This window comes from Tasmannia lanceolata, unplaced genomic scaffold (assembly GCF_043159265.1).
Source record: "Tasmannia lanceolata isolate RefF3 unplaced genomic scaffold, GAP_Taslan_0.1 ptg000006l, whole genome shotgun sequence".
In the NCBI taxonomy this organism is placed as follows: Eukaryota; Viridiplantae; Streptophyta; class Magnoliopsida; order Canellales; family Winteraceae; genus Tasmannia; species Tasmannia lanceolata.
The window spans coordinates 17,776,481-17,794,591 of record NW_027518683.1 but is presented as its reverse complement, the minus strand read 5'-3'; the positions used below and the strand labels follow the sequence as shown (position 1 = coordinate 17,794,591).

General features: G+C 37.6%; 1 protein-coding gene across 1 annotated transcript; it reads left to right on the top strand.

Moving 5' to 3' along the window:
• Nucleotides 1-240: 240 nt before the first annotated feature.
• Nucleotides 241-16,441, top strand: ENOC (cytosolic enolase). The gene is made up of 14 exons (XM_077382710.1): nucleotides 241-480; nucleotides 622-757; nucleotides 835-989; nucleotides 3,671-3,845; nucleotides 5,163-5,234; nucleotides 5,348-5,464; nucleotides 10,959-11,039; nucleotides 12,706-12,782; nucleotides 13,106-13,209; nucleotides 13,575-13,673; nucleotides 13,801-13,886; nucleotides 13,954-14,040; nucleotides 14,603-14,800; nucleotides 16,116-16,441. Exons 2-14 carry the CDS (start codon nucleotides 653-655, stop codon nucleotides 16,182-16,184), a joined length of 1,425 nt encoding a protein of 474 aa, XP_077238825.1. The 5' UTR covers nucleotides 241-480; nucleotides 622-652; the 3' UTR covers nucleotides 16,185-16,441.
• Nucleotides 16,442-18,111: the final 1,670 nt, after the last annotated feature.

Sequence of the window (18,111 nt, the reverse complement as noted above, 5' to 3'; positions counted from 1 at the left end):
ACCAGCGCGTGCTATTTTCTTGTATGCACACATTCTATTAGTCACATCTTTTTCCCGAAGAGGTCCGTGGGCATTTTGTAAATCTTTCCGCATTTTAAATCTAGTTTTCGTAACGGGAGATGATATTTTCACCCCCCTGCAGTACGTATGCGCCCCCTATAACGTGATTTGACGTGAACAGCGGGCAACTTTAAGTCTTTAACGCTTTTTGACGTCAAAAACCCGTTACAAGGGGGGCGCATGCCTACTGCTGGGGGAGTGAAAAAATCATCGCCCTTTCGTAACGAGAGAAATCTAGGGCAAAAGAGATCTTCGACTCCATCCAGGCCTACCCAAAAAAATTAGGGCAAGTTTCCTGTAGATCTCTGCTTAGAGAGAGATCTAAAGTCCTGAAGCTTCTCATATTTATTTCAAGGAGTAAGATCCAGGACAAAGATCTCTTCAGTTTCAACTTAGGGCAAAAATCTCTTCGAATTCCAGGTAACCTAAGCATTAATAAGATTTTTTTTTTCATGTTTATCGTCATAAAGAGGATCTACTCAGTTTTCTTCTGAGATTCTTTGATAGATATCTGCTTTGAGAAGACGCTAGGGCAAAATCTTATCAGATTACTTATTTCAGGTTTCTGATTAGGAAGAGTTCTTGAAGAGAAATGTCTGTTCAAGAATACCTAGATAAGCACATGCTCTCTCGAAAGATTGAAGACGCTGTTAATGCAGCCGTTAGGGCTAAGGCTTCTGATCCCGTGCTCTTTATAGTAAGATCTCTCTCTCTCTCTTGCTCTTGTTTTCTGTGTTTTCATCATCTAAATATGCATTTTATTGAAAAATTTAGTCAAATCATATGAAGAAATCCGTTCCCTCTACGATCACAAAGATTAAAGCGAGGCAGATCTTTGACAGTAGAGGCATTCCTACTGTTGAGGTTGATCTGTTCACGAATAAAGGAACGTTTCGAGCTGCAGCTCCGAGCGGCACTTCTAGTGGAATGTATGTGGATTTTTGCTCAAACATTTTCTTTTACTCGTTTCAAAATATAAGATGTCAATTATGTTTCTGTTTTAGTTCAGAAAATACGTGGAAATTTTGTATATTGTTTGTAATTGATGTAGGGTTCGTTCTTTTGCGTTCTGTCAAATTGATACGTGACTTGTGTGGACTGATTTTATTAGGGCAGTGATAAATCGACTCCCCATGTGTCTATCTCTCTCCTCTTTCTCTCTCTAACCAAGAGGAGAGAGAGAGACACATGGGGAGTCGATTTATCACTCCCCTTTTCTTATTATTATTATTTTTTGTAATATTTATTTTGATGTGATGGAAATTGATCTATTTCAATATCTGAGTTTGAATTAAACACATAAAGCATTCGGAGTGGATTGTTGTTCTCTTTTTTGCAAAGCACGCTGACTATAATATTAGATTATGTAGTGCCTTTGATGTCCTTGCTCCGGTTCAGATGGAAGTTCCTTTTAGATGTTTGTATGTTTGAGGTTTATACTCTCTTTTCTTAGTTGCATGATGATTTATGCTTGGAAATGAAGCGCATTTTTTCTAGCATTTGTATTATTTTGTTGTTATATTTCTTTATTTTCTAATATAATTTAAAAAATATTACACTTCATCCTTCAGGATTACACCTCCACTTAAAAGAAGGTTGGACTCCACACCTAGCTCTGATACTATTTTTCAATTGTTCGTTGAATTCCCTGGCTCTATTGCCAACTATTGAAAGATCTTAATGCATCAGTGACATACAATTTAGAATGTTTCATATTCCAGTATTGTGAAAGATTTAAAACACACTTACACAACACATGTAAATAACATTGGTAAGACTAGTAGAAAATGTGAAAAGATGTAAAGATATCTTCTTATTCCTGTTGTATCTCTACTTGCTGAAACTCAATGACAAACCTAGTTTTGTTCGAGGAGCCATAAAAATAGCCAACCCTTTATAATGACTTACCTAAAGTCCACCTCAAGTTACTAACTTAGATATTACTCCACACCCATATGTGGAGCAAGGTTTTAAATGTTGGTTTCGGCTGAAATTTCGGTGGAAATCTTGCAAATATCGGCAAAATTTATCCGAAATCCTGAAAAAACAATTCAATGTACTTTTGGCTTCGGTCCAAACCGAAACCAAAATATTTCGGCTGAAATTTAGGACTATGATGTGGAGTATTCCAACCAAACCAAATACACATGACACATCAACTGATATTATAGTAAGGTACACTTTCAGTTTCTCACAGCTGCCTATAAATTGTATCTAAATTTTATTGGACTCCTGAAACTCCATATTTTGAACCATATTGATATGTCATGCTATTAATTTGCTTATTGAAGAAAAAAAGTAATTTACTTACCAGGAATCAGGATACATACAATTAGAGTTCTGCTGGGAAAATGCTAATTTGTTTTCCTTACAAAAACTGACCTGTATGATCAATAACTACGTGTACAGGGGAAGAAAGTAAACTTTAATACCTCCTATTCTTCTATAAATGTCTAAAATAGCCCTATTTCAGGGGTTAATTTTCAAATGTATTTCGTTATATTTATAATGATCTACGGTGCTCGGGTGACGCTTGCGCCTGCTAGTGTCTTGCCAATGCTGAGGGAGATTCCGGACAGCCAAAGTTGGTATGCTGGCTGCTGGAATCATGGTTTCAAATTTCGTTTCGGAATGTGTTTTGGTCCTCACCGAAATTTCGGTAATTTCGGGTAAATATTAAATAATTAGAAAAATCGAGATTTTTGATTAATTTCCTTAAATTTCGGACAGAATTTCAGAAAAGTCGAAATTTCACAATTTTGGTCGAACTAATGTAATGTTTCGGGTATCCCCGATTTCGGTTTTGGGGTTGACCGAAACCCTAAATTTCGGACGAAATTTAAAACCATGGCTGGAATATCAATTTTCTAGTGGCCAACAGACCGCTTGTTGCTGGCTGGACTCTCCTCTAAAGCTGTATTGGCTAGAGGCAGCGGGAGCCTGGCCGGCGTTAATGACACCTGGTCTCCTAAGATAGCTATGGAGTCGGTGGTATTTTTTTGAAAATTTATCCCTGCAATACAGGAATGCTTTTTATTTTACTCTATCATTTTTCTTATAGACACAAGCATGCACGCTTTCCATATGGTTATTATAACTTTTGACCCATTTCATCTTTAAGGAGAATGGGATATTCTATTTCTGTGCAATACTTTGAGCTGTAATGTATTCTTCTTTGTTTCTAAGAGGATGAAAAGTCAAGCTCACTTCATATCTACTGGTGTCAGACAAACTATTCTTAAGTGACTCCTTGAAAACTGAGTTTTGGTGAAACTAATTTTCTTATATACAATCACTTTTAAATCTCATCAATTACCCATTTTCAAGTTGTTACTCTGCATAGTTTTCTAATTTCCATCATTGAGTGTGCCCCCCCCCCCCCCCCCCCCCCCCCCCCCCTGTTTCTTTTGTGTATGCATGGTCACTTCTAATTAGGAATGATCAGTGTTATTAAGAGAAAATTGACATCTTTCGCTTTTAGGCCCTCTACATTTTGTAGGTTTTTCTCAGGCTTTTCTATCCTTGATGTTTCTAATTTAATTTACTAATTTTAAATCCCAATTGCTGTAAAAAAAAAAACTAATCTTTATGTTTCCGTTATTAATCCTAGATATGAAGTTGTTGAGTTACGTGATGGGGACAAGGGAAAGTATCTTGGAAAGGGGGTTTCTAAAGCTGTTACGCATATCAATGAGAAGATTTCTGAAGCCTTAGTTGGTATGGATCCAACACTCCAGCCTCAGATTGATCAAGCCATGACAGATTTGGACAAAACTGAAAACAAGGCAAGGCTTCTGTTCCCAATTTAAGTAGAGCAGTTTTTTGGACACACTGCATGCATCTACCAATGTTTTTACGCAAAATTGAATATTGACTTTCGAAAGCTTAATGACACTCATTCGAAGAACATAAATCATGTCTGACTTTTTAAAACTTGTACGAATGTCGGATATACCAATTTATGTATTTGTAAATATAGCTATGTAAAAGGTGTACGCCTTTTACTTAACGTGCATGCCTCCGACAGTATGCAAACACTTTTCAGGCACGTGACAAAAAAAAAAAAAAAAGCGATTGTGCTACACTGAGTCGACTCGGATTTGCTTTGGCGGCATTTTGGCGCGCTTCCTTAATTTAAAATTCCTTGGTTTTTTTTCCCTCGACATGAAAGAATAAGTTGGGGCAGTGTGCACCATATTTGATTGATCGGGAAATAAAAGCATGAAAAGATGCAAGAAACAGGTATCGGGAGCAGGTCGTTTTTACAACTTTACTTTTCGATAGGTAATAATGAAGTTTGATCCTCTGACCTCAATGCTACAGGCTTGCATGCACCATCACCAAGATAAAGGCTCAAATTCACCTAATTACTATTTCCTTTTTTGGCTGGATAAATTCATCTCATTTTACAGCATCTTTTACTGTTGTTATAAAAGGATGAAATACACAAGGAAACATAAAGTGACAAGCTTAAGGTATTGGCTGGGGAAGGGGTTTCCTGGTAACTATGGCATCAATAATAGCTGCTAGATTGAGAAACAAAAGTGGGAAAACAATGAATGGATGCAGGAAATGCCTCGTATTACAGCATTTGTTACAGTAGTTGGCGGAAAATGGGCGTGGGAAAAATGAGGTATTGTGAGGGGAAATGAGCTTCCTGGATTGTACAGTGTACACTAGTCAAGGTTTGCTTCTGAGGATTCATTCATTCATTCATTTATTCTGTGAAAACTACTATCTGCAAAGCAGGGGTAAGGATGTGTACATCTAGCACTCCCCTGATCCCGCAATGGCGGGAGCCTCGTGCACTGGGCTGCCCTTTTCTTTTGCATTTTCTCCTTTCAAAATGCCCCATACAACCTGATCAATGCTGTAATAGCTAATATGAATCATTTTACTGCAGCGAATCTCTCTCTGTTTAGTAAATGTTAAAATTTTCACTTGTTCGCATCATGTGGCATAATATTCAGTTTGTAACATTTTATGCAACAGGGTGAACTTGGAGCAAATGCCATATTAGCTGTGTCAATTGCTGCTTTGCTAATTTTCACTTGTCCACATCATGTGGCTTACTATTCAGTTTGTAACATTTTTTGCTACAGGGTGAACTTGGAGCAAATGCCATATTAGCTGTGTCAATTGCTGCTTGCAAAGCTGGTGCTGCTGAAAAAGAGGCATGATTTGTTCATTTGTGATTCGGATTTTTCCCCAAAATTTCCTTCTGGGTTGTTCAAATAGGATCTGTTTTCAAGAGTATGATCTGTACTCTTATTTCTTGTGTTTTCAGGTCCCACTTTATAAGCACATTGCTGATCTTTCTGGTAAAAGAAGTCCAGTTCTTCCTGTCCCAGCCATCACCGTTATCAGTGGTGGGAAACATGCTGGCAATAATCTGGCCGTCCAAGTATGCCCTATATAGATTCAGGTTACAATTCTAAATGATTGATCAATATTTTGTTTAGAATTATCTGTTCCTGTCAGTTAATGATGCCTGAGCAACCTGCTCTCCTTTTAACAATTAAAGCACAGGTTCTATAAGCAATTCAGCCCTAATGAAAAATCTTTGGTCATTATCCACTTCCCATAGTTATCACAGAAATAATTCCCTGTTGGACAAGCACACCTGATTTGTATTCACCATAAAGCAGATAACATAAACTTGGTTAGGCCAATAATCAGTGGAGCAAAGCAAATTAAAAAGTATTATATTTCATGTTTAGTTTAAATCAAGCTCCGATGTGTGCAGTTAAAAACAATCTGGTGAAACTAACCTTATTGAATTATGTATTAGCAATATAAAATTTGACAGCATTGGACACAGATGTCAAGCTGTGCACCACTCCGTCTAGAATGATTTTGAGTACTTTCTGAGTTTCTTCAACGTCAGACTTACTGCAGTGCATTTGAATCCAAAACTCTCATGATTGTACAATTTTTGCATGTTGGTGAGCACATTGACATTATCATTTCAACTTCATGTAAACTCAATTGTATTTGGTGATGGCCACAATTGTTCTTTCACTGTGAAAATCTTACTTTAATGCCTTCAATCTTCTGCGAAGAACGTAAAACTAAATGTTGAGCAAGTTGATTTTCTGGAACTTTTCTACTAAATCTTGTAGCACATAAGATAACCGTCAATGTTGTTTTTCTCTCATTCAAAAAAAAAAATGATGTTGTTGTTCTCTTTTTTGAGAATAATGATATATCAATAAATAGGAGGGAATGTGGAGACTTCTCACTTAGGATAGAGGAAGGCATCTCGTTTATTAAATATCAAGCAATAAGCATATATCTCCCCGATATTCCTTTGGAACATTCACATTAATTAAAAGTGTTAGAGCAAACATCAAGTAGATGGCAATGTTTATGTTCGACAACTCCATTTGGTGTGGAGTATCAGAACAAGATGCGTTATGTAGGTGCCAGATTGTTTGAGGTACTTTTGAAATTTAATTGACACATATTCTTTGCAGAGGGTGAGCCTTGGCGCAACGGTAAGGTTGCTCTGGTCACGGGTTCGAGTCACTGAAACAGCCTCTCTGCAAAGCAGGGGTAAGGCTGCGTACATCTAGCTCTCCCCAGACCCTGCAATGGTGGGAGCCTCGTGCACTGGGCTGCCCTTTTTTTAATATATTCTTTGGTTTTATCAGAATGCAAGGTACCTTAAGGGTTAGCTCATTCTGGAGTTGACAGAGCTCAGCTGCAGCTGTTTGATTTCCTTCCACCTTAAGAGTTTTGTCCTGCTTTGTATCATGTTTTGTATTTTGCTTTTGATGTTGTATTCATTTCTTTGTACTCTGGCCATCTCGTTGTTTGGGTTTTGTCCCCCTTTTTTCATTAATAAAGATTATAGTACCATGAAAAAAAAATCGGAGCATAAGGTACCTTTTTTCTTACCAAATTGATTTTTAATTTTCATGTGAAAGATTTGAAATATGGACAACACTTCAGGTTATTCTTTCATCAACTATAACCATGTCATTCATGAGTATTTATCTACAAAAATTAATGGCCAGATAAAGCTGGAATGCATGATAGTCAACAAATATCTGAATGAAAAGAGAAAAAAGTAACTAATTTCCTGTTATTTTGTCTTAAAGGAAACAAATTACAATGATGTTTTCTTAACTAACATGCATCACAATCAAAACTAGAGACAAACTCAAAGACTTGGAACAACTAACTGTAAACTGCACAGGTGGATTAAGAAGACGATGATGCCATAGTTGTGGTGAAATTGAAGTATCTAGATCTAACCCTAAAATGTCTGAGTGAGCTATTGTGCCTCCGCCCTCATCTCCTAACCTTTTTTCTCCTCATGGCTAGTGATCCTATGTTTTCTTATGCTTTGTCTCTTTGTGAGCTACGCTATTATGGCCGGATAAACCTAGAATGCATGATAGTCAACAAACATCAGAATGTAAAGAGAAAAAGTAACTAATAACTAATTTCCTGTTACCTTGTCTTATAGGAAACAAATTACAATGATATTTTCTTAACTGACATGCACCACAATCAAAACTAAAGACAAACTCAAGACTTGGAACAACTAAAGATCTCATGACAAAGAAGACAATGAATTACTCTTTTTTTTTTTAAAGATCTCATGACAAAGAAGACAATGAATTATAAGGAAAGACACATGTAAAACATATTTCGAGGATAGAGATACTGTGGGGCACAGGGTCCCTTGGCCAGTAGGGTGTGGGATCCTTTAACAAGGGTTGTAGAAATGACATCGTGACGTATCAATGGAAGTGAGGGCAGACGACTCACAACTGGTCTGGGACGCCCAATTCAATTATCCAAGGAGAAGCTCGATGGGAAGCAAGAAAGAAAACATTACCCAGATGAGCCAGTGTAGCCAGGGAAGAGAATGTGCACATAACAGATGACTAAGAGATCTTTAATAGCTTTTCATAATCATCCCGAGCAAGCGCAACAGTATCACTAGCAAAGGATGTCGACAGTTGGGTCTTGATGGATCCATGATGTGAAGTATTGTCTCCATCAACCAAATATGACACCTGATAAACCCAAGCAACTTGACAAATTTTAGGGCTTGGTATACAACCACCACTGCGCCACCACCCCAAATTCCACACAAACTAATGTAGTTATTCACTTGGAGTCTTGTTTCCTCATTGAAGCAAGATGTTCTCAAACAACTCATAGAATATCAAAATAGGGATTTACTAGCGTCCATCGCAAAAGGCATTTCGCGGATTGCATGAGAGACCAGCCTCGTGAATGAAGACAAAATCTGCTGAAAAGTGACCTGTGACTCACATGCAACAGATCATCCACGAAATGCCTTTTACAGTCATCTTTAAAAAAAATATATGTTTTTTACAGTCCCAAATTTCCTTTGTCATTTCAAGGAACATTATGTTGGCACTAACTTGCGGTTCCATTGAATTCCAGCCATGTCATGATTTAATAGTTTTCACAATGGCAATTGTCACTTTTAGTTTCCATTTTGGGTGACTTTGTCTGTTAAAAACTTCAATTTGTGCGTGCATCAAGGCAACTTTGACCGATTTAGCCTAATATTTAATTAGGCTCATTAATTTTTATAGAGGTTTGTTGGATGGTTGGCATCTCTATTTCTGCTTACTTAATTTCAGCCACAATAGTGGTTCAATATGGGCAACAAGGACCATTATACGGAATGCAGGAAGCAACATGTATAGCACACCACACCTGTAAATAATATTTGCAATGAAAGCAGAACAATGGTTCATATTGTGCGAAAGGAAACACAAGCAATAAGTCGTAAACAAGAAGACTAGTGGGTGGCAGAACACAATAGGCAACAGTCCACATGTCACCTAACAATCATCAACAGATCTGCTCACAGTTGGGAATCAAAGAAAGTACATCCCATACCACTCTTTTTTTTTGAATGATGACGGAAATAATAAAAGTGCCAAGACCTAGCCGATCTACAGTCAAATAAAAAAAAACAAGCGAGACCACAAACAAGAAGAAACCAAAAAGAACTAGAAAACCACCAAAACAAAACAAAGCTCCCCAAGGGTACCAATGTTCAAAAGTCAAAAGTAATCCCTGTCAACCCCAGACCATGTGAGAATATTAGCATCACTATTTGCAGACTGCCAGACATCTCAAATCTCGATGTTATTTCCTTCAAACTTCGCAAGAATTTTCTCAATGGTGTTTGCAAGCCTCCAAGGATAGCAAACCTCATTTTCACCCACCTAATAGCATTGAGTATGTCTCCCTCAACATCTGACACCACCCTTTTCAGTACCACGTACTTAACAAACCAACAGTTTGCACAAGACACAACGCGGGGGCCTCTTTCAGTTTACTCAGTGAGCTGCGTAAGGCATAATGGTCCGCATATACAGGGGCAAATCATAATACGGTTCTATATTCCACTTATGTGCAAGTCTATTTATGTTCACATCTGCCCATGATAAGAAATCATAGCAGTCCACGAATTAGTGTATTTCTGTTACACAACACCATCTATCTTAGTGAGATTATTAAAGTTAGTTTATCTTGATCATGCTCTTTTATTTAATACAAAGGAGGAAAAGGGCTGGGCCACACTAATCCGCTACGATTACAAAGAGACCCATAAGAGATTAAAAATTTGAGATTTAGAAATGAGAAGTAGGGGGTGCTAGAAGTCTGTGGTGTAGGCTTTTGAAGTTAATGAAAGGGAAGTTGGAGGGGAGGGATATCTAGGGATTGGTAATGTGGGCCTAGGGATCCTTGTTGTTGACTTGTTGAAGAAGGATTAGATCTAGGGATGTGAAGAGGGGTGGGAGAAAATCTAGGTTTCAAATTGTCTTGGAGAGATCTAGATGGTTATGAAGAGGTGTAGAGTTAGAACTAGGGTCACAAAGGCTTGGGAGGCTAGATCTAGGATTTCTAGTGGTTTATAGTATAGATCTAGAGTAGTTCTAGATCTAGGGTTTTGATGGATTTTGAAGGGTGAAGAGGGCAAGTGGATAGAGGGTTTGATCCTGATTTAGGGTGGTATGGAATGAGTGTGATCCCCAATTGTGGTGGAAGCATTAAGAAAAAAATGTGATCCCCAAAGAAGGTGGAAGGCAAAAGAAGAAGGTGGAGGCCAAAGAAGAAGCATTAGAAAAAATGTGATCCCCAAAGAAGGTGGAAGGCAATAAAAGTTTTTATGGAATCAATTTGATCCCCCATTCTGGTGATCCCCAATAAGGAGGTTTAAGCAAATTTAGTACTTATGGCTACTTCTTGGGTGTAATCCCCATTAAGGAGGCCAAAGAAGAAGCATTAGAAACAATGTGATCCGTAATCAAGGTGGAAGACAATAAAAACATATGTTAGTTTTCTTGTTGGATGTGATCCCCAATAAGGTGGAGGTTAAAGAAGAAACCAAAAGATCTTAGGCTTCTTCTTGAAATCTTACTCCAAAACCATGTCAACTTTGAGCATCTTCTATTTTTTTCTGTTTTACCTTTTAAAAAAAAAAAAAACTTTGAGCATCTTCACCCATATCCAACAATGAAAGTGGAAAAGTAATAGAAATGAAGAGAAATGGGAGAAAGGTGAATTCATGAGGTTTATTGTTCCCGCCCCACTAATTTCATCAAATTTAGAAGATACCTTATGAATATTGAAAATCATTTAGGTCAACACGATGGGCCCTATCAAACAAACTTCAAGACTAACTTCAGTCTAATGACTTTAAATGCATATGGTGAGCCCTATGTAAATAATTTCAACAGTAACTTTGCAGTAGAAAATCAAAAGAAAATATTTCTCCGAAGTTGCATCTCTTAACTAGATTTTTATTATTGATTTTCCCAAAGTTACACGGCTTAACTAGATTTTTATGGATGAAATTGCAATTTGAATGAAATTGACTACTGCATTATCACCAGGAAATTATGATTCTCCCTGTTGGTGCAAACACATTTGAGGAGGCAATGCAAATGGGGTCCGAGACCTATCATCACCTGAAGGTAATCTCAAGCAAAATTAATTAACTCTTTATCTTCCCTTTTCCATTTCCTTGTTATTAGTTGCCTTTTTTTTTTTAATGGTTCATTGTTATTAATTGCTAGAGTTAGTAAACAGTTTTGCACTTTTAAGATGTTGATTTTCTGGGGATGAGGCATTTTTTTCATTTGCCTGGTTAAACTTTAGCTTCGGCTGATTTGTTGAGCCAGCTGAAGACTTGCAGGCTTTCCTTGCAAGCCCACATGAGTGATTGGAGTGCATTTCCTGTATTAATTTATTGACTTTTTTCTTCAATTTTATTTTTGCAAAAATAAATGTTGACAATGTTCCACAAGAAGGCTGTATGATGAGGTCACTGCATTTCTTATAGTTTTATGTTTGTTCTAGGAAAAATGGTTTACCGAAAACTAAGGTAAACTCCTACATATGGTCTGGTTTGAAGTTAGACAGCAAGAGTAGGCTTTTAAATTTAGTTTGTAGAAGCTACTATGTTCCGCAAAGACCTCAACTGGTTTTTTGGGCTTATACGCCCTATGTGTGATCCTGGCCATTTCTAGAAATTTTTGGTAAAAAATGCTTATCTTTGGGATTGCACAGGGCATAAATCATATTTTGATCTCATTTATGGAAGTCTTTTATCTGAATAACTGGAACTAGAAAGTGGTCTTCAGGTGTCATATAGAGCGTATAAGCCCCAAAAACTTCTCTTTTGAGATAATTTTACTTGTTTTGACTTTTGACAAGATGTCACGTGCATGAGTGGAAGCATAACAAGGTTAGGAATAAAACATCAAATTATAGGCATTGTGTCAAACCAAATCTCTTTGACAGGGTGCAATTGTCTTTTGATCGATGCATTCATAACTCATAGATAGATGGTCGTGCAAGAAAGTGCTTATCTTGAGTCTCATCTTGTTATTACAGCATGAAGATGGTAATCTTGAGTTTGATTGCTGAACCAAACACATTAACATCCACCATGAAACCGGATACTGTCCAATAAACTTGAACCATGGTTTTAAATTTCCACGACACAAAATAACTGAAATATTTTCATTTTCATCCCAACCAGAATACTGGTATACTATACCCATATTTCTAGATAATTATATTTATCTGAATTGCATGTTAAATGTGATGTATGTGTTATTTATAAATATTTATATGAATTGCATGTGAAATGTGGTATGTACTGATTTTCTAGACATGCATGGCTGCTCATGCCACTAGGTTTTCGATGTTAAACCATTATGGGTGGCCTGTTACTTATATGATGATTTTTGAGTGTGTATTTGTGCTTCTAGCACTTCATAAAGTTCCTTCTTAAATGCCCATCATTTGCATTACAGGATTTCCACTGAAATTTCCATCCGAACCAACATGTTTCCATTTCCATCATGACCGAAATATGTACTTAAACCTTGACCTGAATGGGGGCCAGAAGTATGAAACATTTAATTGCTTTGTCCAACTTTTAGATATCTAAGGAATGGGAAAATAGTGCATATATTCCCATGACAAACAAGTGCTCGTATACTATCTAAAATGTAAAAGTGTTTGAAGAATGTTAACATCGTTAGTTTTTTCAGTAAGATGTCTTCATTACTCCAGCGTATCCTTCATGTCCATTCTTTAATTGTCATTCTTTTATGTTCACAAAATGGGCAGGCTGTTATTCTGGAGAAGTATGGCTCAACTGGATGCAACGTCGGTGAGGATGGTGGATTTGCTCCAAATATCTCCAGGCATGGCTTTACTCCTTTTCATGCCATTGTCTGAACTCTGAAACTTCTGATGTTGTTTTATAGATTTCAGGACCTATATTGAACATTCCGTCTAAATTACTAGCAAATATTTCATGTTTTTCCCAAGTGGGAGCACTCTTCTATCCACACTCATGCAAATGGCATCAATTAATATTTGGTTGATATAGTTGATCTCTGGATGAGTTGTATCTTGATGACAAAATCATGAAGTTGACAACTTTTTCAGCTGAAAACTATTTACCTTTGAAATGTTGCACTAATTTTTTGTACATACTATAATTTAGCGTTATTTCAATTTGCAGTTTCACAGAAGGCCTAGATCTCGTTATGGAGGCAATTGACAGAGCAGGATATAAAGATAGAGTTAAGTTGGCAATGGATGTTGCTGCCACTGACTTTTGCATAGGTAATGATAAATTCTTTAGTGGCAGTGGATGGTTGATAACTGCTTGTACTTATGTTGTCTTACTTGAGCTGTTTCATCTACCAAGTAGCCTTGGGTTACTATGGAGTTACCATCTCCAATATGTTAGGGGTTTTCAACATTCCATGCATTCCTCTTTCAAAAACATTACATTATCATTTGTAAAACTATGTTGTGCCACGTGACTTTTTAACCGTCCTCAATGAAATCCTGGCTTATTTATATCACGGTGTACTAATCGACTTCTAACCTTAATGAAAACCTGGGTTACCCATGTGAATTTGGTTTGTGTTATTAAAGGACACCAGCTATTAATGGATTTAATGAGATTTGTCTTATTTGTTTAGGAAAGAAATATGATTTGGACTTCAAAGCACCAAATAAATTAGGGCTGAATTTCAAGACAGTAGAAGATATGATTGAGATGTACACCCAACTCTGTGCAGGTACTGCCTGAAACTCTTTTCTGGTATTCTGATTGCTGTTCTGTTTTCTTTTCTTTATTGTCCATTTTTTTCTTTTGGTAAGTAACATGGGATAATACAGCCCTAATCTGTTACTTTTATCTACCAGACTATCCAATTGCCTCTATTGAGGATCCATTTGATAAGGATGATTGGGAACATACCAAGTTATTCTCTGGCCATGGTCTTTGTCAGGTCTGTCATGTCTTATTAATATTGCCAGGTGTAAACGACTGGTCTAAAGATGGAATTAGTTTTGCAGGTTGTAGGGGATGAGTTATTGATGTCAAATCCGAAACGTATCAAGAAGGCAATACTTGAGTCCACCTGCAATGCCCTTCTTCTCAAGGTATTCAGATAATCTAGCAATGATACATGGTGCATCGTACTTTCTTAAGCTGTTTATTTGTTTTGCTTTTCCAGTGATGCCTTGCTGCTTTTCATTTGGATGTTTCATTGTGAACACAACTTGGGATGATTTTTCTAATTGCATTCCATACTCTCAGAGGAGCCTCAGAGCTTGAACACTGATAAGTTAGAGAAGAAAAATAGTATATATATATATATATATATTTTTTGATAGGTAAGCTGGGATTGAACTCACGACCTCTAGGTTGAGATACAACACCCCAACCATTAAGCTATAGGCCCAAGCCGTGAAAAATAAATGTTAAACTGAGTTGTAAGCTGAAATATGTTGGAGAAACCACTAGAATGGAAACAATTTAGTTGTATTAAACTTCTATTTAGGATTTTTCATGCTTTGGAATTCTGTTCCTAGGCAATTCGAGCATAAAATAGCTATTTTTTTTAAATTTGTGGCCTCTGGTACCTAAATTCTGGAGAGCTGCTTCAACATGATAGTAGAGTCTTCCATTCAAGGTCTCATAAATGTGGTGGGGTTTATCCAGGTGAATCATGTTGGCACCGTCACAGAAGCCATTGAAGCTGTGAAGTTGGCAAAGGATGCCCAGTGGGGAGTGGTGGTTTCACATAGAAGTGGTGAGACAGAAGATTCTTTCATTGCCGATTTAGCAGTCGGCCTAGCTACTGGTCAGATCAAATCAGGAGCACCTTGCCGTGGAGAGCGGCTCGCTAAGTATAACCAGGTTCACATTTTTCCCTTCTTTTGGTTGTGTCGTCTCATTAGTTTAATATACTGGGTGATAAAACCTGTTTTGGGGGCTCACATAGGGGTGTAAACGAGCCGAGCCGAGCTTGGCCAGGCTCGGCTCGGCTCGTTAAGCTCAAAAGCTCGAGCTCGGGCTCGGCTCGGCTTGGTCAGGCTCGCGAGCCTTACCGAGCTCGGGTTATATTCAGTTCACACCCCTCATCTTCCCTGGACAGCCCTATCTAGTGTAATTTGACTACTTTTTTTACACTATGGGGGGTGGTCCAAGTAACAAATGGGGTTCCAAAAATGAAGTGACATATTTTGCCTCCCCTTTCACTCCATGGACAACCCTTTTAGTGTATATATTAATATATAATATATATATTTAAATATATTAAATTCTTAACGAGCCGAGCCGAGCCTGGCCTAAATCGGGCTCGGCTCGTTAAGCTTAACGAGCCTGGAGAGCCGGCTCGGCTCGGCTCGTTGAGGATTCGAGCTGAGCTCGAGCGAGCTTCCGAGCCCGAGCCAAAATTGACACCCTTAGACTCACATTATGATAACTAAATGAAGTAATATTGTGCATACTCTGTAACATAATATATTTTAATATACTTTTTGTCATCACTAGTCTTCTGGTCTTCTTTGCTCCCCAACAAAACTACTTTCTGTCCTCAAACTGTACCCTCTTGCCTCTTTGATATCCCAAACCCCCTTCCATCGTTCTCTCTTAGTTTCTCAATGTGATGTTTGGGGTGATGACATTGGGCCATTGGGGCAAGGGTCTGTCATCCCGACGTTAGGGAAAAACTCACCAGCAATTGGTTTTTTGAAACCCATGGAGGGGAGGGGTCTGTCTTTACCTTCTCAGCTTCCTCTCTTCTTTTCAACAAAACCTATCTGCAATGCCCTTCCAACTTTGCTTTTTTTATATCTAAATGAAAACAATTGCACTTATGTCCATTTGTTTTTCAGTTCTCCTAAGTCTTTTTTTGGGAGGTTTTAACCATCATTTCAACTTTGTTATTCATCTAAAGATCCTTTTTAAATTTTCAAAGAGTGCCTTCACATGTTTCAAGCAGTTGTTTCTCAATCCTTTTCGGATTAGATAATAATAGTTAATATATAATGAAATCGACTATGCATTAATAAATTTTAATTTAGCGCATCGACAGGTTATTAGTAATGCTTTTATTTGACTAATATTCTAAGCCAGTGTGTTAGACTTGTACTACACCAACCTATTGTTTCGAAACATAAGAACTCCGAGAAGAAAATATAAAACTAATAGCTTGAATTTATTTTTTCAGTTGCTTCGAATCGAAGAAGAGCTAGGTGATCAAGCAGTTTATGCTGGAGAGAATTGGAGGTGTCCATGATCATTTCTACAGGTTTTTCCTTGCTATATCCTTTACATGTTTGTTGCCACATGTATGTGGCTTCATAGTACTTATGTTCTATGAGCTTCATATGCAACTTGAATTTTAGTTTCCCATCATATAGGGAAGTCGGAGAGCTTGAAATGAAGGTTTAAGTCTATTTACTGCTTTTGATTGTGCTGATTAAAAATGTAACGAATTTTGAGTGATGTGATAACGGGAATAGTGTCTGAAATTTGCTACTTTTCTTGCCTTAACATTAGCTTAAGTTTGTTAGGATATTGTAAATTGGGTATCAGAATCGGCATCCTATTCTGATTCTGGCATTTGGTTCAAATAAATAATGGACAACACCTATCTAATAAATAATGGATAACACCTATCTGGTAATTAATACTCTCAAGTACCTTATAGAAAGTGGGGCCACCCAAGAGTACTAATTATTAAAGCCCCAACTGCACCTCTCGTCTTGTTTTTTGGATCTACACTTTGCAATTAGATTTATTCCACTTCCAATGGTCATCTTTAGATCATTATGAAATTCTCCATTGGAATGAGACTAAATCTCAACCCAATTAGTCTAATTGGTTGCATGTCATAGATTCGGATAGCGGAATAAATAGTCAACATGGAGGAGACGTGCATTGGACGAGATGAGCATTTGCCTGGAACTTACCTCGGACAATAGTGGTTAGTAGTGTTTGGTTGTCAACCTCGTAGAGTAGATGTACGGGTATCATTACCAATGTAGAGAGAGGTGAGCGGGTGTCATTACCAATGTAGTAAGATGACACGGGTGACCCATAAGTGGACATGCAATTATTAGCTAGGAGACATTGTTCGCGGTCTCTTGAGATGCCAATCTATATTGGCAACAAAACAAGGGATTTTGCTGATGACACCCAAATGCCAAGCAAAACACAAGTAATCCTGGCGTTTTTTGCACTATCAAACCTTAATTTTGATGGGTCCCCTTTCTGTTTGGTTTCAAGCGTTTGCCTCATAGATTAGTGATGTGAGTAGTCAATGGGAGGAGATAAGTATTGGACTTACCTGGAACTTACCTCATAAAATAGTAGTGAGTAATGTTTGGCTGTCAACCTCGTAATGGTATGCGATGTCATTACCTCATATATATATATATATGAGGAAACTGTTGGTGAGCTTAAGCTAGCTCACCATAATGGTTTGATCCCACATTTTGGGGAGTGATCCAAACCATTCATTTGCAAGGCCTTATCATAGATACGGGGTGTACCAAAAATCAGCTCCATAGGATCATCCTAACCCCTCCATTTGTGGAGGACAAAAATGGACAGACACAAATGGAGGGGTTAGGATGATCCTATGGAGCTGATTTTTGGTACACCCCCCATCTATGTAAGGGACTTTCAAATGAATGGTTTGGATCATCCTAACAAAGTGGGCCCCCATGTGATTGGGCAAGCTAGCTCACCATAAGTTTATATATATATATATATATATATATATATATATATATATATATATATATATATATAGAGAGAGAGAGAGAGAGAGAGAGAGAGAGAGTTTTAAATTTTAATATCCGAGTAAATTTCAGACCTTGGCGAATCCAAAATTTAGGGCGATGATATTTCTCACCCCTTTGCAATACGCATTTGCTCCCCTTTTAACGTGATTTGATGCAAAAAAAAGCGTTAAAGTTGCCCACTGTTCACATTATAAGGGGGCGAATGTGTACTGCAGGGGGGTGAAAATATCATCTGCCGAAGTCTTCAAATGTCAGTATTTTGGGCCGAATTTTGGCCATTTCAGAAGTTTCAGTTTCAGTACTTTTCAATTTCGGTCTCAACCGAAATCCAAAATTTCGGATTTCAGCCAAAATTTAAAACCTTGGAGAGAAATACATCATTCCCAAGATATCCATGCAAATTTCCTCCTTTTT